The sequence below is a fragment of the Liolophura sinensis genome, chromosome 1 (genome assembly GCF_032854445.1).
Source record: "Liolophura sinensis isolate JHLJ2023 chromosome 1, CUHK_Ljap_v2, whole genome shotgun sequence".
Taxonomy (NCBI): Eukaryota; Metazoa; Mollusca; class Polyplacophora; order Chitonida; family Chitonidae; genus Liolophura; species Liolophura sinensis.
Genome location: NC_088295.1, coordinates 91,348,560 through 91,370,393, shown reverse-complemented (window position 1 = coordinate 91,370,393; position 21,834 = coordinate 91,348,560). Strand labels below are relative to the sequence as shown.

Genomic DNA, 21,834 nt, shown 5'->3' with positions numbered 1-21,834 from the left:
GCACGAGTGTATGTATTTGTTTTTTCGGATTTGTGTGTCAAAATCTAGTCCGATCAAAGCGACAGTGAAAGTCTTATTTTACACGTTTTGTTCCCAGAAGAGAAATATTGTCATGTTCAGACAAGACAACCTGATGTTGTAGATTCACCTGAGATTTTTACACCACGCTACGCATACCCCCCCGCGCTATCCTCACTTTAATCTGAACTGGTAAAACGTGTAGCCCACTGGTATGCCTGTATAGCTTCATTACAACAGTAGAGGGCGTGTATTCTAGTCGGAATTTTTAGCCAAGTGTGCGCAGTGAAGGAGAACGATTAAGTCAGCAGAGAACGATACACAAGACAGTTTGTGTGACTCTTTGGATTTCTGGATTCTCTATTTTACCGGTAATTCAACGGAATTGTCTAATATAGCAGGTAAGTGAAACATTATATTCACTTCTCGGTTGTCAGCCTATACCTGTACTACAGTTACCAGTGTGATATATTCCATTAACATAGCGGTAATCGCTGTATGCTTTTGTTACTTCTCCGTCGTACCGGATAGAGGAGATGTAGGCGTACATGTGACTAGAAAACCCTACACGTGAAAATTCAGATGAACGTCTTGATGGACGTAGACTTATACCATCTATGCTTATACGTAGCTCAAGGGTAGGTCGTCCATATTTGGCCAGTGTCCTAAAATGTCATACAGCTCTGTCTACATACGGCAGGGCGACAGCCCGAGGGTAGCAGTAACCTGCATCCTTAACTTGCTCTGAAATCTCCGCATGACCACATTTCATACAGGCGTAGCCTTATTTGCTTTCAAAAAGTCTTTATCTAGACGGTCCACATGCAGCTATATTAACCTCCGTCTACCTGTATACCCCTTACCAGGCTGATATAACCATGTAAAGAAACTGGGCCAATTAGGTCTATAAATATTCTGTTGCATGAACTTCACTGCAAGATTCGAGTTTTTTGTATCAGCGATAGATCTGTTCAAAGCCCTAAAGACTTTAATTTCTTTTTGTTTGAGGGGCTGTGGGGGGGGGGGGGGGAGGGAGGCAGAAGGTAGGTGAAAACTTTAGTAATAATTTGCCGGGGACAAACAGGAGGAATTTGGCTTGGTAAACCCCCACCCCACTTTTACCCTACCCCTCGTTACCCCAAACTGCCTGGCAGCTGATCGACCGACAGAAACTTTTTGGCTTTTTTTTTTCATTAACATTTTTGAACTAGACTGATTCCCTGCGGCGTAGATACTGCATGTATACCTTAGCTATAGCACTTGTTGAAATTGGACATAAGGGGTGGGGGGAACACCAATTTAATTCATGGGATTTGTATAAAGGTGAAAGCTTTTGACGCATACCGCCTACATGTGAGGTTGCAGAGTCCATACACATAGCTTCAGTGTTCGGGCGGGTATTGTGAGTCCCAACATGTATAATAGTGTGAATAAAAACATGCAGCCAACAGGCTGTTAGCAAGGTTTATATGTACCGATGTATAGAGCTCAGGCGTGCTGTTCTTGTCATGATTAAGGTTATAGTGGCAGATGATTTGCGTGTACCAGAAGACCACTTCTCTCTCCCTCCCAGCGCCTGAGGGGTCATTGTCACAGCTTATCTGACCGCTGGTCATCAAACTTCCCGGGGAGTAAGCAAGCGAGAAGTTTACCTGTCAGCCCAGAGCGAGATGGCTGGACACAAAGTAAATATGACCCCATCGTGACTGATAGGTGTACAAGAGAAGCTGGCTAATGTGGGGTCGTGAACGCCTACCAGTGTGGAGAACGTTGGATACAGTGTCCTAAGGGACGCCTCCACGATCCATGCCTTAATTAAGAACAGGATATTAGGCCTACCTAATAACACACCTGTCACGAGATGAAGACGACCAGATGAAACAGCACACTGTCTTACCAGCTGACGTTTGTAAGGAATATAAGCAAAGGCATGTGGAGTTTTTACCAAAGCTTCCTTAGAACAAATCAAAACCGTGGTCATTTGCCACTTGCATCCATTCATACAAAAACGGGAACAGACGCAACAACGAATTCCCCTTGTAACCTGTGCACGGGTTTACACAATGACTGTCTTCGGCCTAACTGAAACCGTACTCAAATAATATCCACTTACACCATGTATACAAACAGTATCTGTGTCCTATGACATGTACATGTGTATCACAAATGTAAAGTCCATTATTGTTGGAAAGAGGACTGAACAGCTTCAACACTTTATTGTCTAGTAATAATCAAAGAGAATGTCTGAATTAATCTGTTTTTGTCTGGATATAAACCCCGTAGTATCAGTTCATCCTAACCGTAGGCACATTATGGCATGTGGCTTAACGCTGTCCTAGTCATCTAGTACTTGTATATGAAGTTCATCCGAAACAAGGACACAAACACGCAAGCTGTCAGTTCGCAGTCCATATCTTTCACCTCCATATTACCTACCGTTCCTTCTAGTATACTTGTATAGGAAATTCTTCCGCAACATGCATGCTCTCAATTAGCAATCCACGCCTTTAAACGGCATGTACATAAAGTTCGTCCACAACATGGTGACAAACCTTCAACCTATTCTGCATGTCCGTAATCTCTGGCGATCTTTTACTGATATTATGGGCCCTTTGTTATAAAGTTCATCCATCTTGTTAACCAGCATCGAATGTTCAGACCGTATTGACATCATGGTCATAGTTATCGAATATTGGAAACATGTACTCGTATCAAAGCATTTGTACGGTTTTATTATCCATCTGGGGAGAGACTACGTATCACAAAATCTATAGTTGTAACATCCATCAAGACAGTAAAACTATATCTGTCCATCAGAACGACGTTATAATGTATGCCATAAACTACCCTTGCACATAAACCTAAATAAATATATAAATATATTCCTTTATTTAAACCAAGCGCTATTCTTGTGTTATGGTTGAACTGGGTCGTGTGACTAAACAATAACAACACGATTTAATGTCGGCTTGGACCAAACTCTTCGAACTAGGTTAGTATACGCCACAGCGTATATATATATATATATATATATATATATATATATATATATATATATATATATATATATATATATATATATATATATATATATATATATATATATATATATATATTTAAACTGCATCTGATTTTCGGTTGGCTGTTTATTGACAAGGATGGAGATGATCATAGGGCTAGCACAGCTACTGTGACTCATCGGGATGTACAGTAGATTTTGTTAATGCACGGCAAGCTTAGTCAATCCGGTCTATATGACCTACACTGTAATGTGCAATAAGGAAGTATAACACTGGCTCATTAATTGCGATTGGTTAAAATGTCGTGAAACCTGCGTATTCCGTTTATCTAACATATGCTTTATAAAGTCAACAACTGTATATGAAGGATTGTATGTATTTAAAAATAAGGTGAACAATGTACAGAAAACGTCTTTGTTTGACGTTTAAACCTATAGTTGAACACCAAGTAAACAGTGTGCTAACAAAAGTAACACTGTCATCATGTAGCCGCCGTAGGCCATATATATTAAATGCAAACGTAAATATACCACTCCGAAGATATACAAAATCCAACACGAGCTGTAGTTCTTTTGGGAGCTTTTCTAGGGCCCATATGTAAACCCCAACGATGCCATTGGTTGTTCCAGCGGGTGTCCACTAAACAGCAGCTGTAAATACCACACGGCCAGGTATATCTGACAAGAACCACTCTACGTCTGTTACGTGAATTACAAATTGTGTGATGGCCAATCCTGGTGAACTTTACTCGCGTGCCACGGAGGTCAAAGAGAAAGAACAATAGCACATTTTTTGTTTCCGTGTATTTTTAGGATGCGTATCTCGACCTACATACCTCCAAAGTCTGTCTTTATATAGATATACATATCTTTTTACAAGCCTGCATGTATCTGCATGTAAGTCAGTAAGTACTCAATTCTGTACATGTCTTCTTCCAAGTCTGTAATTACCCAAATCTATACATGTCTTTTCCCAAGTTTGTAAGTACAGAAATCTGTACATGTCTTCCAAGTCTGTAAGTAACAAAATCTGTACATGTCTTCTCCCAAGTCTGTATGAACACAAATCTGTACATATCTTCTCCCAAGTCTGTAAGTACAGAAATCTATACATGTCTTTTCCCAAGTCTGTATGAACACAAATCTGTACACGTCTTCGCCCAAGTCGGTAAGTATAGAAATCTGTACATTTATACATGGGGCCTCTATGGCCGAGGTGGTTACCACGCCAGTACGGCGCAATGACCCGGTCACTGTGAGCTGAAGTTCAGCTCTTGCTGGCGTCCTGTAATATGTAATCCGTGCAATCCTGCATTTTGCAAGTTTTTCCCAGCGAGGGTTTAATCGAACTGTTCATGTAATTTTTAAATAGTAACAACGTATGCACCTCTAGTCTAGCGCGATGGCAACGCATGCACCCCCAATCTAGCGCGATGGCAACGCATGCACCTCCAGTCTAGCGCGATGGCTTATAAAAGCAACATTTGGTAATCAATGCGGTGATGTTAGGTACATTTTATTAGACTTCACTGGTCTAGAATTACCCAAAATGGCGTGTTGTCATCATATTTAGCAGCCAGTAACATGAATAGACAACACGATAGTATATGCGACTACTAGGTTATAAAAACATGTACTGCGTCCTTGTGTTCTGGTCAATATATTTATATACTTGGATAGATGTATATAAATAGTGGTGATCAAGAAAAAATTATGTAGCGAGTTGGTTTGTACAATGATGTGGCCAGTTGGTTTGTATACTGATGTGGCGACTTGGTTTGTATACTGATGTGGCGAGTATAATGATGTGGCGAGTTGGTTTGTATGATGATGTGACGAGTTGGTTTATATAATGATGTGGCGAGTTGGTTTGTATAATGATGTGACGACTTGGCTTGTATGACCTCAGGGCATTGTTTCTGTCATTTGATGTGACGAGTTGTTCGTATGACCTCAGGGCATTGGTTCTGTCATATGGCGAGTTGGTTTGTATGACATCATGGCATTGGTTCTGTTATATGATGTGACGAGTTGTTTCGTATGACCTCAGGGCATTGGTTCTGTCATATGGCGTCTGGTTGGTTTGTAAGATTACAGGGCATTGGCTCTGTCGTATGGCGTCTGGTTGGTTTGTATGACCTTGGGGCATTGGTTCTGTCATATTTCGCCTGCATATTGGAGTAGAGATGTGGCCAAATCAAATCAAGTTATAAGAATGAAGTTTGTTAACATGGTAATGCATGTACAGAGGCCCCTGAATGTGTTGAGTCTACCTGTGTTATGCGTATTATACACACTAGCTGTTGGTCCAGTGTGCGATCTGGTGTGTATTATAGAGAAGAAAAGATAGATCAGATTGCTGGTCTGGCCTAGAAATGACTGTGACAAATAAATGGAACATTTGTTCATGTCAAGGTTTAGATTTTCAATTAGGGTGCTAATTAAATGGTCATGCGTGTAACCCAGTGCAGTAATCTATTACCACCCGCTGTAAATGGTCAGTACATCAGAGCTTTAATTCATAAGCGTGTGTGTTGAATGTCAAACAGAAATGGCAGCTTGCAGTAAGGAATGCTAACATATTCTAGCAGTGTCAACGGCGGCTTCTCGGTCCACTTAGGGTTAGAAGTAAGTGAAATCTGTATTCAGCAGATGTGTTAGAGTACACCTGCTGTACGAAGCAAGAGCCGACAGAAATCGCATCGACACATGGCCATCTGCTGTTTCTGAAGTTCTCAGTGTGTACCCCATTGTCTCTTAACCGATCCCAGGTAAATAACCAGATGGACAAGATTCCACTGCAAGTGTGGAACATTGGGGTAATCAGAGAGCTGAATGTTACCTGCGTAGTGGTAAATGTCAGGGTGTGCGGGAGTAGCGGGATCTGAGCGGGTTATATATATATATATATATATATATATATATATATATATATATATATATATATATAATATATATATATATATATACATATAAGTGTGTAAGCAGGTAAAAGTTGTTGACAAGAACATTTTTACGGGGCTGTACACAACCCGGCGGCGCATCCAAATTTTGCAGATCTCATTAAAATAAGACCGATAACAAAAGTAGCTGTCATAAATAATTGAATATACCCTTTAGACATCCGTTGAGAGAACGTGAAACTGATCTGTTTTTATTTCAATCTACGGTTATAAGAAAATACCTAAGAAGAGTGGCTGTGAAGTTCACAACTTGTGATTTTCAGGTAAGCAAATGAAATCATAGGAAAACATAAGAGAATAAGGTCATGTAGCACAAATACTTCTGGGTAGCCACATCACACTCTCGTTGGGTGCATATTGCTAGGATGTCATATTTCTGTGTTATTTTTGCCGTCTGTAAGCACATGTATTATAGAAAGTCATGCGTGTAAGCAGTCAAGCATGGTGCTACAGATGTGCATATAAGCCATTTCCTGTGGTCTTAGATTTGATGTTCTCTTATCAGATAGCCAACTTGTACGACGTGAGTGACAAACGGGTTGGGACAGGCAATTTATGGACAGCGTGATCCAGTACTACGCCGATTAAGTGAACTGTGGAACACTTTCACTACACCAAAGGCCCATCTGATTTTGTCACAGTCTGACCTAAAAACAGGGCGATGTTTTGTAATGTTTAAACCATTTCAGCTGCTCACTCCTTTCTCCTTTGGTGGATACATGTATATATTACTAAATACCTCCACATGACAACAGAACGCCGTCCAGGCTGGTACATGTAGATACCACGTGTCCATGTTTGTTCTGTTATCTGTAATCAGATATTAATTATCACATTTTGTCATTGCCGTAGTTTAACTCACTTTTCCTTGCTATATCTAACATTGTCTTTCCATCTTTTGCCCCTATTTTCCCTTTTTTTGCCTCTATATATCCTGTTTAGCTCCAAGATCACCACGAGTTGCTCATTGATTAAGGCCATAAAGATCACTGTTGGAGTAAATAAATAGTCCAAACAAAACTATTTCACTGCCGTGACACACTTCATAAAAACCGTGACACACTTCATAAAAACCGTGACACACTTCATGAGACCCGTGACGAATTCTTCTAGTTTGCATTTTCCGGACCATAACCTGTATGTAACAAATTATTACTTTTGGCATATGATTGGAGCTAGACATAGAATTACACATACTACCGCCTGTAACTTCATTTATTCTTCACCGCACGTCATCATAAATAATTTGCAACGTGTCGCCCATGGGTGTTTAAGCTCCAGTGCTATAAGGACGTCGGTGGCTGTCTTCATTTATTACTTGTGTCTAAACTGACGAGTTTTTAAAATTGTTTTAAACTTCGGCTTTTGTGACAAGTACTCTGTTAGTTGAACACGTTAGCTATAATAGGCCAATTTATTTCACATGACAGAGACGTGGTTGAAGATCAACCTGTTCTCTTCCTAGCCAACAATGTTAATCTCGTATCCAAGGCTATTTCTTGTTGGTATCTTTGGCTGCGTCTTACATCATCAGTTTTGCCAGTTAATCTCTAAAAACGATCGTGTACAGCTCTACACATCCATTATGGCATGTATATGAGTGCTACACCAACTGTGGAGCCGTAGCAGTCCTCTATCGACCATTTACCACAATGGTCACAACGGCGTGGTGTCTTCTCTTGAACACAAATTGGAACACCAAACAAATAAAGGTCAAAATCTCCGCTGTGTCGATCAGTCAGGCTTATGACGTCGCTGTGCTATGCATTCAGCGAACAGTTCCCTCGTGTCTTCCGTATATTCCTCGTCGTCATGTGACTGAAAAAATTGTTGAGTACGACGTTAAACCCCAAACACTCACTGACTCACCCTTCCTCAATTCCTATCATGGATGCTGTTTTAACTCGTACACATGTTGCATCATGTCAGTCCTTACATTAGAGTCTGACCTGAACTGTCTAGTGTCCGTATCACAATGTGCAGGTAATAATACAGTGTCGGTGTTTTTTGCAGGTGAAATCTAGGTCCTTCTCTACCAGCGAAACATCTACCGCCAGGTAACAGTGGACGCCACACAGAAGTGGTTCCTTCTCGGAAGTACCCTGTGACAAGACTTGGTGCTGAGACACCGCCAATACCCCCCGCGATCCCCACTGAGAGTCCAGTCCGACCATGGCTAGCGCCCTGCACTGCATCGCCTTCTTCTTCCTGCTCCTCACATTCCTTGCCGTTGCTGTTGCCTTCTCATGTCCAGAGTGGTTGCTGGATCAACGAATTCTCATTTCAAGAGACTCATTTTATACAAAGGGACTATGGTTGCGCTGTCAACGACCAAGCTCAGATTTCCGCTATGGAAACTGCGAATGGCTTTTTGCCGATAACTTCCGAATCCAGAAGGATGAGCCAGGTGAGTATTTTTCTTTCTCTTATAGAACCCGGTAGCTATGTTCATATTAGGTGCTTTATCATACCTACCCCAAAGGTTGCAGGAAAGGTACGATTGTATCATTGTCGTATTCATGTCAGATTTGCCAATTTTCAAGTTCGTCAGAGATTTCAATAATGTAAACAAAATATATCAAAATATGTACTATTTTCACACAATAAATTTAACCCGTAGTGTAAGGTAACAAACCCAGATTAGTATGGCCAGTCAAGTCATTTATCTCGAGTTGATTAAAACCGATATCACTGCTCTATGGCACACTAAGGGAGTTGACGCGATGTCTGAGGTCTACTGTGTTGGCCAAAGAGGGGATAACCCATTTGAACAAGTAAGAAGAAGTGTTGTCAGACAACTTAGAATCCGGACATTTCAGCTTAACGTGCATGTTAGTATAAACATTACGTTTTCATGTGACTCACTTAACCATATTTACATGGACTGTTAGTAATTGCCTTTCCTGTTCACTTAACGCGCATACGAGCCCAAGGCCAGACTTGGCAATATGTGATCTGGGTGTCAGTGGTGTGGACAATCGCCAGGCAAAGGCCACGCCTGTCGGCTGTTGTGTCAGGGAAGATAACACATACGACACCTGCAGGCACAGCACGCATGAGGCTCAGCCCAGGGATATTCATTAATTGTGGGACAATTAAATGCGCATCGAATTCTGAATTATAAACGTATTCATGTATGACATTGACATTAGGTGGATTTTTTTTACTGTATTTCAGATATTTTATAACCAATCGAATGCTTCAACAGCATATTAGATGACTTCCTCCAGAATAAAATTTTAATAAATTACCATGAATGAGTGAGAAGGTGTGTTCTCAGGTAACCTCTGAAATCCCATGTTAGAAAAATCCTGCTCGCTAATTCTCTAGCAAACATAATTAGGAACTTTACTTTCACATTTACTCACATCTGTGATGTTATAAATTTCTCAGTACTGACTGATCAAAGTCTGAAGGAAAAGAGAGACACACAAGGAAACAGAAAAGAGGAGTGTTTATTGTTAACATTGGTCAGTATTAATCTCCCAGCTATCTGATGTACGTCTACAGGTATACAACCTCGTGTATCTGGTATGTGGGAACATAGCAAAATGTGTGTATGTCACGATATCAGATTATGAGGCACTTGTCTACTTTGTCCTCTCTATAGAATTGTCATCTCAGTCCACATTCTCACCACATACCGGTTAGATTTTGCACCTGCATGGCCAGAACTTGTGCTTAATAGCCTGAAAGTCTCGCCTATAAAGCTGACAATAGCTTTAGCTTTATCATTGTTCAAAAAAGGAAAAGCTATAGGCTACTCTGTAGGCTACTTTCTGCACGCAGTTCCGCGTTACCTTGGTGTAAAGTGCTTTTCTTGTTCAATTTTTACATGAACACAGTTTACAACATTATTTTCATAATTGAACAAAAAGGCATATAAAAGACGACATACATCATTCTGATCCATAACGGATATCCAACAATCCACATAAATGATCACTATGATACATAACGCCCATCCTACAATCCACACACTTGTGTCATTATGACACACAGCGTCCATCCTGCTATCCACACGCCTTATAAGTATGATACATATGGTCCATCCTACACTCCACACACGTTATCAGTATGATACACAGCGTCCATCCTACAATCCACAAGCATCACTAGTATGATACATCCTACAATCCACACACGGTATCAATATGATACATAACGCCCATCCTACAATCCACACACATCACCAGTATGATAAATAATACCCATCCTACATTCCACACACGGTATCAGTATGATACATAACGCCCATCTTACAATCCACACACGGTATCACTATGATACATAACGCCCATCCTGCAATTCACACATCAGTATGATACATAACGCCCATCCTGCAATTCACACATCAGTATGATACATAATGTCCATTCTAAAATCCACACACATCACCAGTATGATACATAAGGTCCATCCTACAATCCACACACGGTATCAGTATGATACATAAGGCCCATCCTACAATCCACACACGGTATCTGTATGATACATAACGCCCATCCTACAATCCACACACGTTATCAGTATGACACATAACGCCCATCCTACAATCCACACAAGATATCACTATGATACATAACGCCCATCCTACAATCCACACACGGTATCACTATGATACATAGCGCCCATCCTACAATCCACACACGGTATCAGTATGATACATAACGCCCACCCTACAATCCACACACGATATCACTATGATACATAACGCCCATCCTACAATCCACACACGGTATCAGTATGATACATAACGCCCACCCTACAATCCACACACGATATCACTATGATACATAACGCCCATCCTGCAATTCACACATCAGTATGATACATAATGTCCATTCTAAAATCCACACACATCACCAGTATGATACATAACGCCCATCCTACAATCCACACACGGTATCAGTATGATACACAACGCCCACCCTACAATTGACACATCAGTATGATACATAACGCCCATCCTACAATCCACACACGATATCACTATGATACATTACGCCCATCCTACAAAACGGTATCAGTATGATACACAGCGTCCATCCTGCAATTCACACATCAGTATGATACATAATGTCCATTCTAAAATCCACACACATCACCAGTATGATACATTACGCCCATCCTACAATCCACACACGATATCACTATGATACATAGCGCCCATCCTTCAATCCACACACGGTATCAGTATGATACATAACGCCCATCCTACAATCCACACACGATATCACTATGATACATAGCGCCCATCCTACAATCCACACACGGTATCACTATGATACATAGCGCCCATCCTACAATCCACACACGGTATCAGTATGACACATAACGCCCACCCTACAATCCACACACGATATCACTATGATACATAACGCCCATCCTACAATCCACACACGGTATCTGTATGATACATAACGCCCACCCTACAATCCACACACGTTATCAGTATGACACATAACGCCCATCCTACAATCCACAAACGTTATCAGTATGACACATAACGCCCATCCTACAATCCACACACGGTATCTGTATGATACATAACGCCCACCCTACAATCCACACACGTTATCAGTATGACACATAACGCCCATCCTACAATCCACACACGGTATCTGTATGATACATAACGCCCACCCTACAATCCACACACGTTATCAGTATGACACATAACGCCCATCCTACAATCCACACACGGTATCTGTATGATACATAACGCCCATCCTTCAATCCACACACGTTATCAGTATGACACATAACGCCCATCCTACAATCCACACACGTTATCAGTATGATACATAACGCCCATCCTACAATCCACACACGATATCACTATGATACATAACGCCCATCCTACAATCCACACACGGTATCAGTATGATACATAACGCCCATCCTACAATTCACACATCAGTATGATACATAATGTCCATTCTAAAATCCACACACATCACCAGTATGATACATAACGCCCATCCTACAATCCACACACGGTATCAGTATGATACACAGCGTCCATCCTGCAATTCACACATCAGTATGATACATAATGTCCATTCTAAAATCCACACACATCACCAGTATGATACATAAGGTCCATCCTACAATCCACACACGTTATCAGTATGATACATTTCGCCCATCCTACAATCCACACACGTTATCAGTATGATACATCCTACAATCCACACACGGTATCTGTATGATACATAACGTCCATCCTACAATCCACACACGGTATCAGTATGATACATCCTACAATCCACACACGGTATCTGTATGATACATAACGCCCATCCTACAATCCACACAGGGTATCAGTATGACACATAACGCCCATCCTACAATCCACACACGGTATCAGTATGATACATAACGCCCATCCTTCAATCCACACACGGTATCAGTATGATACATAACGCCCATCCTGCAATTCACACACGGTATCAGTATGATACATAACGCCCACCCTACAATCCACACACGGTATCAGTATGATACATAACGCCCATCCTACAATCCACACACGGTATCAGTATGATACACAGCGTCCATCCTGCAATTCACACATCAGTATGATACATAATGTCCATTCTAAAATCCACACACATCACCAGTATGATACATAACGCCCATCCTACAATCCACACACGGTATCAGTATGATACACAGCGTCCATCCTGCAATTCACACATCAGTATGATACATAATGTCCATTCTAAAATCCACACACATCACCAGTATGATACATAAGGTCCATCCTACAATCCACACACGTTATCAGTATGATACTTCCTACAATCCACACACGGTATCTGTATGATACATAACGCCCATCCTACAATCCACACACGTTATCAGTATGACACATAACGCCCATCCTACAATCCACACACATCACCAGTGTGACACATAACGCCCATCCTTCAATCCACACACGGTATCAGTATGATACATAACGCCCATCCTTCAATCCACACACGGTATCAGTATGACACATAACGCCCATCCTTCAATCCACACACGGTATCTGTATGATACATAACGCCCATCCTTCAATCCACACACGGTATCAGTATGATACATAACGCCCATCCTTCAATCCACACACGTTATCAGTATGACACATAACGCCCATCCTACAATCCACACACGGTATCAGTATGATACATAACGCCCATCCTACAATCCACACACGGTATCAATATGACACATAACGCCCATCCTACAATCCACACACGGTATCAGTATGATACATAACGCCCATCCTTCAATCCACACACGTTATCAGTATGATACACAGCGTCCATTCTGCAATTCACACATCAGTATGATACATAACGTCCATCCTACAATCCACACACGTCATCAGTATGATACACAGCGTCCATCCTGCAATTGACACATCAGTATGATACATTACGCCCATCCTACAATCCACACACGGTATCAGTATGATACATATCGTCTATCGTACAATCCACACACGTTATCAGTCTGATACGTCCATCCTACAATCCACACACGTCATCAGTATGATACACAGCGTCCATCCTGCAATTGACACATCAGTATGATACATTACGCCCATCCTACAATCCACACACGGTATCAGTATGATACATATCGTCTATCGTACAATCCACACACGTTATCAGTATGATACGTCCATCCTACAATCCACACACGTTATCAGTATGATACACAGCGTCCATCCTGCAATTCACACATCAGTATGATACATAACGCCCATCCTTCAATCCACTCACGGTATCAGTTTGATACACAGCGTCCATCCTGCAATTGACACATCAGTATGATACATAACGCCCATCCTTCAATCCACTCACGGTATCAGTATGATACACAGCGTCCATCCTGCAATTCACTCACGGTATCAGTATGATACACAGCGTCCATCCTGCAATTCACACATCAGTATGATACATACGTCTATCGTACAATCCACACACCTCACCAGTATGATACATAAAGTCCATCCTACAATCCACACACGTCATCAGTATGATACAAAGCGTCCATGAAAAACATCTGCATTATAGGCATACATACCTTTGTACGTTAAACAATGTCAACATATTTTACATTGTCTCGATGTTTGTCTTAAACCTGTAGAAAAAGACATTTGCAGATAGACCCTTTTTTCTTATCACAGTGAAGTTAGAACTTCATTAATTTGACGCATTGCTGTCTTAGTGTTTATTAATCATATGGTTTTGTATTTGTTTGATTTGTACCAGTGCACTTCACTCGGCCTGTCGTGATTCTCTCAGTGTACTAGACAGCCTACCACGTGTCACACTGCCGTGTGTTGCAATTATATTATAGACATGATGTTTGCGTAATTTTATTCCCTGATGTCACACGTACTTTGTAATTTGCATTTCATTTCCTCAACGAAAATATCACTAGCGCTCTCAGTGTTATATCAACGGTACTTGGATTGCCAAGTTTCAGACCCCTGTACCTGCATCAGTCTATTATCAACTGTGCCACGGATTGCCAAGTTTCAGACCCCTGTACCTGCATCAGTTTATTATCAACGGTACCATTGGTTGCCAAGTTTCAGACCCCTGTACCTCTATTATCAAGGGTACCATGGATTGCCAAGTTTCAGACCCCTGTACCTGCATCAGCCTGTTATCAAGGGTACCATGGGTTGCCAAGTTTCAGACCCCTGTACCTGCATCAGTTTATTATCAACGGTACCACGGATTGCCAAGTTTCAGACACCTGTACCTGTATCAGTCTATTTTCAAGGGTACCATGGGTTGCCAAGTTTCAGAACCCTGTCCCTGCATCAGTCTATTATCAAGGGTACCATGGATTGCCAAGTTTCAGAACCTTGTACCTGCATCAGTCTATTATCAAGGGTACCATGGATTGCCAAGTTTCAGAACCTTGTACCTGCGTCAGTCTATTATCAAGGGTACCATGGATTGCCAAGTTTAAGAACCCTGTCCCTGCATCAGTCTATTATCTTATCATGATATACCTGTCTCAGCAGTAACCCCAAGGCATAGAGATTACTTAAGTAGCACGCGGACGGAAAGTTTGTAGACAATAAGTATCGGGAAAGGCTGTGTAATCTTAACAGTAGGACTGCAAAAAGGTGACTCAGGATATATCTGCCAGTATACATTTAACTGATATGTTTTTTGTTTTACATCTAATTGTATTCTGGCCTGTTTTTTATTGTTCACTGCAGAGGAAATATAAATTTCCTTTCCCTGTTCTGTAAATGCGTGTACATATACTGTACGTCATTTAAACACGAATCGATCAAAACAGCACAGGAGCGTACAGAACAATGGTAACTGGTAACAAACACACAACTCTCCATTCCAAGGTGAAGTCTTCTGATAAAAGACAAAGTGGGCAGTGTCCAGTCGTAGAGACAAGATTGCGATATAGATTGACCTCTACCACCACGCCTCATCAGGCTTAAGTGTGTATTAAAAGATGGTCTATTTTAAGCGAAGCCACTGTGGTAGTTAATATGTGTGCAATATGATTAACACAGGACATGTGTCAGTGAGTCACGGACTGGAATGAGATGTACGTGATATTCTGACCTGTATGAAAAACTGCATATAATACAAATATTCTACAACAACTCTGGATCAGATAGGCTTCAACAATTTGCCGAACCCGAACAATCTGCATTAGGAAAAATGTCGACGGCTTCATCCTTGAACAACTATAACATAGGAGTCCTTTTATTATAGTAGAATAATGGGAGATATATGTGTCTGGAATTATCAATAGTTCAACATACATGTATGTTAGAGTTGTATACTGTCTGCATGAGGGAATATATGCGGACACATGTATTCATATTCAAATGTATGCATTTTTTGTCTGGACACTAAATATTACACCTGGTGAAGGAAAACCTGTAAATCACAAATACATGTAGGCCTACGTCATATGCCAGGGCTGATCTGTGTCGTTGTTTCAAGGGATTTTACAGAAGTGGTACGTTAAAATGCCTGTATGCAAGGTAAAAAAGTTTCATTTTCAGTCAATGATATGGGTGAATTGTATGTTTTAATCGGTTAATTGATCTCTGTCTCCTGTTAATTTATTGACATATTCATACTCATCAAATTGTCACTTGAAGAAAATATAATTAAAGCCGTACAGCATAGAGAGTAAAACCAGAGCAGCGACAACAGTGTGATAGACGTAAAGCATGTGGGTAAACCAGAGCAGCGATAGGCGTACAGCACAGGGAGTAAGACCAGAGCAGCGACGACAGTGTGATAGACGTACAGTATAGAGAGTATGACCTGAGCAGCAACAACAGTGTGATAGATGTACTACAGAGAGAGTAAACCAGAGCAGCGACGACAATGTGATAGACATACAGCATAGAGAGTAAACCAGAGCAGTGACGACAGTCTGACAGACGTACAGCATAGAGAGTAAACCAGAGTAACGACGACAATGTGATAGACATACAGCATAGAGAGTAAACCAGAGTAACGACGACAATGTGATAGACATACAGCACAGGGAGTAAGACCAGAGCAGCGACGACAGTGTGATAGACGTACAGTATAGAGAGTATGACCTGAGCAGCAACAACAGTGTGATAGATGTACTACAGAGAGAGTAAACCAGAGCAGCGACGACAATGTGATAGACATACAGCATAGAGAGTAAACCAGAGCAGTGACGACAGTCTGACAGACGTACAGCATAGAGAGTAAACCAGAGTAACGACGACAATGTGATAGACATACAGCATAGAGAGTAAACCAGAATAACGACGACAATGTGATAGACATACAGCATAGAGAGTAAGACCAGAGCAGCGACGACAGTATGATAGACGTACAGCATAGATAGTCAGACCAGAGCAGCGTCGACAGTGTGATAGACGTACAGCATAGAGATTAAAACCAGAGCAGCGACGACAGTGTGATAGACGTACAGCATAGAGAGTAAACCAGAGCAGTGGCGACAGTCTGACAGACGTACAGCATAGAGAGTAAACCAGAATAACGACGACAATGTGATAGACATACAGCATAGAGAGTAAGACCAGAGCAGCGACGACAGTGTGATAGACGTACAGCATAGAGATTAAAACCAGAGCAGCGACGACAGTGTGATAGACGTACAACATAGAGAGTAAACCAGTGCATCGACGACGGTGTGATAGCCGTAGAGCACAGAGAGTAAGGCCAGAGCAGCGACGACAGTGTGATAGACATACAGCATAGATAGTAAGACCAGAGCAGAGTCGACAGTGTGATAGACGTACAGCATAGAGATTAAAGCTAGAGCAGCGACGACAGTGTGATAGACGTACAACATAGAGAGTAAACCAGAGCATCGACGACAGAGTGATAGACATACAGCATAGGGAGTAAACCAGAGCAGCGACGACAGTGTGATAGACGTACAGCATGGAGAGTAAAACCAGAGCAGCAACGACAGTGTGATAGACATACAGCATAGAGAGTAAACCAGAGCAGCGACGACGGTGTGATAGCCGTAGAGCATAGAGAGTAAGACCAGAGCAGCGACGACAGTGTGATAGCTGGCAAATGGTCACACCTAATCGGTGAAATACGGTCTATTCTCGGTTTACTTCAGTCAGGTTTTTATTCTAACTGTTCATGTACATGAACAAATGGTAACAATTTACACGCCCTCCTAGCAGGCCTGTATGATCGTACGCACTGACCGATGTTGTTGTTGTTGTTACAGTGTGGTTCTTGGCGGTACAGATTCTGTTTTCGCTCGCCTTGGCTATCTCCGCTCTTGCTGTGATCTTTGGCAGCTGTGCAGCGATCTGTGGTAAACGATGCCGGGGATTCTCTGTTACCTGCGGTTTCCTCAACCTCACTTGTGAGTATCTACATGTAATCCAGCTCAATCTCCGTCTCTAAAATGTTATGTAAATCATCAGTTTGCAGCAGTAAGGAGGAATGGTTTGTGTTAAGGTCCATTTCTAAATTCCTGGACTTCGCCATTTGTATTCATGTACTTATTTCATGTATGTGACTGGTGTTTAGCGCGGTGTATGTTGTCGGGAATTGTCCACTTACGACGGCCTTCAGGTTTGTGGGTGGAGTAAACTGTGCCTGAATCACTGGAGTAAACCAAGAAGCTTCGTCAAAGCAGCGAGTCGTGGAATCGAGAATGTGACTCCATTTCTCATGGGTCGATTGGTTTTGGTCGACTTCTATTGTTAGATACGGAACTAACGCTTGGCGGTACAATCTCATTGATTACGGACTTGGATGAATAATTGTTGATAGTGACCCGCAATATTTATCAGATTTGAGTTTATCTTATCGTCCCAAGCAAAACACTTGTTACGTGGTGTACGTATATTTGTCACATTTATAGAAAATCATGTGTTCTTTCTTTCAGTCCTACTGTTGGTTGCCGCCGTAGCCTTGTTTTGGGCGGAGACTTACGTGAAGTTACAGGCCCGGCCGTCGGGGGATGGGCTCGTCATGGGCTGGTCATTTTGGGTGGCCGTTGGATCCACGGGCACCTGCCTTATTTCCACCATATTGTACTACTTCCTGAGTAGGCGAGATTACCACACCGGCTATTGAGAATTCCAAACCCAAAGATGACATTATTGTCTGAATAGCTGGGAGCAGAACCTCCCCAGTTCTAAGCGAACTTTCTGTCATTGCAAGAACATGGTGTTTCTGGTATTTGTCCAGATAACATTGACAGACTCTTGGTCCTAAGGTTTGAATCATTATATCTGGTACGAATTTGTTTTTATCAACACGGAAATGGATTAAAGGGAAAAGAAATCGTTTTGGGAGATAGGAGTTGCCCGGGTAAAGCAGCTGTGTTACTCACGCTTGGGTGCGCTATAAACTAGCATGCTGATTGAATATACAGCACTAATGACCCAGTTTACCAATGGCATGCATATCTCATTCAACAATTATCTTCGATTCCTTTTCTCTTTAATACTAATATTTTTTATTCATACATTTGCGTATTTTACGTCCTATAGGAGCCCGATTGATCAAATTGGTAACTTTGACACAAATATCAATGTTATTTTTATCTATATAATTGTATGTGTTTGTGATTTGAATATCTTGATCCTGATGTTTTAAGTAAAGGTTTTCTATATATTCTTCCTGATGTTATTCTTGGCAAATGTTGCTAGTCACTCCGGATTTTTCCTGGGAGGTACATGTAATATCAATCGTGGATCATCTGTTCATTCCAAGTGCATGTGTGTAAATACGGTTCTGTAACTATTATATATACATGTACAATTCTGGATGCTTACTTTTAGGGCTTGTAATAACCTGTTACTATATACCCGAACTTTCGCCGGCTTACTTACAGCTACAGTCAGTATGCTTTCTCTTCAGTCTGTATGCTTGCTCTTTAGTCTTTATGCTTGCTCTTCAGTCTATTTGTTTGCTCTTTAGCCTTTATGCTTGTTCTTCAGACTGTATGCGTGCTGCCCAGTTTGTATGTTTACTTTCCAGTCAGTATGCTTGCTCCTCAGTCTGCATGTTTGCTCCTCGGCCTGCATGTTTGCTCTTCTGTCTGTATGTTTACTCTTCAGTCAGTATGCTTTCTCCTCAGTCTGTATGCTTGCTCTTCAGTCTGTATGTTTACTCTCCAGTCTGCATGCTTGCTCTTTAGTCTGTATGCTTGCTCTTCAGTCTCTATGTTTGCTTTTCGGTCAGTATGCGTGCTCCTCAGTCTGTATGTTTGCTCCTCAGTCTGTATTCTTGCTCTTCAGTCTGTATGGTTGGTTAGCGCGCTAGCACAGCTTGATGGCCCAGCAGTCTCTCACCAATGCGGTCGCTGTGAGTTCAAGTCCAGCTCATGATGGCTTCCTCTCCGACCGTACGTGGGAAGGTCTGCCAGCAGCCTGCGGAAGGTCATGAGTTTACCCCGGGCTCTGCCCGGTTTCCACCCATCATAATGCTGGCCGCCGTGGTATAAGTGAAATATTCTTGAGTGCGGCGTAAAACACCAATCAAATAAATAAATAAATTCAGTCTGTATATTTGCTCTTCGGCATGTATGTTTGCTCCTCAACCTGTATGTTTGCTCCTCAACCTGTATGTTTGCTCTTCAGTCTGTATGTTTGCTCTTCAGTCTGTATGTTTGCTCCTCAGTCTGTATGTTTGCTCCTCAGTCTGTGTGCTTGCTCTTCAGTCTGTATGTTTGCTCCTCAGTCTGTGTGTTTGCTCCTCAGTCTGTATGTTTGCTCCTCAGTTTGTGTGTTTGCTCCTCAGTCTGTATGTTTGCTCCTCAGTCTGTGTGTTTGCTCTTCAGTCTGTATGTTTGCTCCTCAGTCTGTGTGTTTGCCCTTCCGTCTGTATAATTGCTCTTTGGTCTCTATCCTTGCGTTTGTTCAGCCGAATGAAGCGGGCTCACCTGAACAGAGGTCGTCTTAAGTTAGTGATGCATCTGGTTTTTTGCCACACTCATAGTTACCAGTGAACGTCAAATTTCAGACGTTTGTGATTATTATTACTGCAGAATGCTATGTGGTAATTTCTGTAAATACTCGGGGAATGTTGACACTCTCTATCGCAGGGTATAAAATCAATCTAAATAGCAGTATTTGCCTACTTATTTTTATATACAATATTCAGTTAGTTTACGATTATATTTCTTGCCAAATTTGTATGTTTGTGTAAATGTCTAAAATTTTCAAGAGATTGCCCACAGATTGAGACTATGCAAAATTGTGCATTTTTCATAGTCAGTTGGCGATGTGTAATACCGTAGGTCTTTGTCCCATGTCACGAAGTACAATATGAAGTCGTATGGACTGATCTGTACCTCCAGTGGCAGTCACCTATACGAGTGGTGATTCTCCACTTCAAAACAAAGCAGTTCACTCCCTCGCCCAGCCTGTGAGAATAAAGAAGAACACAGGATTAAAAAATAAGATCTTAGTCGGGATTCTGATTCCGTCCGAACAATGTCACGATCACGACGCGTTATGAATTTTCATAACTTACTGCATGTGGAGATACATATCTTCACTGTTATGTAAAACAAACGCATGCTCGTGACTTTGGAAGACCCAGTGTTCACGATCGACCACGACAACGTCCCATCGACGCACATTGCTGGAACGATCGGGGCAGTTTGGATTGTCACGCCGTCGTGTACAACAACTATCTTGTATAGCTCGGGTGCTTCATGGATGTGGGGAGATGAAACGCAACTCCAGAGATGTGAGGACCTGTCAGCTGAGGAGGAAATGTAGCTCCGGCCTTTACCCAGACGTCAAACCCTGAATATGTAAAAATGTGTATTCATGGGAGAGAATAAGTGTAGAGCAGGAAGCAGGAAGCTTTCGCTGGCGACGTAGTGGGGCGATTATCTCGCGATGTGTGTCGATTGATTTAGAGGAAAGGGGATTATCTCGCGATGTGTGCAGATTGATGTAGGGGAGGGGCGATGATATCTCGATGTGTGCAGATTGAGGTGGTTGGAGGGGGGGGAGAGGGGCGATTATCTGGCAATTTGCGGTAATCGATGTACAGGAAAGGCATTTCTCTCGCGATGTGTGCAAATTGATGTAGAGGAGGGGTGATTATCTCGCAAAGAGCGTGATTGATGTACAGGATGGACAATTTACTGGCGATGTGTGCCAATTGATTTAGAAGAGGGATGATTATCTCGCGATATGTGCTGATTGATGTAGAGGAGGGACAGTTTTATCGTCATTTGTGTGGTGATCAATTTAGAGGAGTGACGATATGCGGTGATTGATGTAGAGGAGGGACAGTTTTATCGTCATTTGTGTGGTGATTGATTTAGAGGAGGGGC

General features: G+C 41.8%; 1 protein-coding gene across 1 annotated transcript; it reads left to right on the top strand.

The window, feature by feature from the left end:
• On the top strand, positions 1-21,479 carry LOC135481392 (uncharacterized). The gene is made up of 4 exons (XM_064761224.1): positions 1-419; positions 8,014-8,407; positions 17,752-17,892; positions 18,421-21,479. The coding sequence occupies exons 2-4, from the start codon at positions 8,173-8,175 to the stop codon at positions 18,609-18,611; spliced, it is 567 nt and encodes a 188-aa protein (XP_064617294.1). The 5' UTR covers positions 1-419; positions 8,014-8,172; the 3' UTR covers positions 18,612-21,479.
• Positions 21,480-21,834: the final 355 nt, after the last annotated feature.

Excerpts from the sequence above, each read along its gene's own strand:
- LOC135481392 (XM_064761224.1), top strand. The coding sequence starts at position 8,173 with ATGGCTAGCGCCCTGCACTGCATCGCCTTCTTCTTCCTGCTCCTCACA. Across the intron at positions 8,408-17,751 it reads AATCCAGAAGGATGAGCCAG|TGTGGTTCTTGGCGGTACAG; the intron begins GTGAGTATTTTT and ends TTGTTGTTACAG. Across the intron at positions 17,893-18,420 it reads CGGTTTCCTCAACCTCACTT|TCCTACTGTTGGTTGCCGCC; the intron begins GTGAGTATCTAC and ends TCTTTCTTTCAG.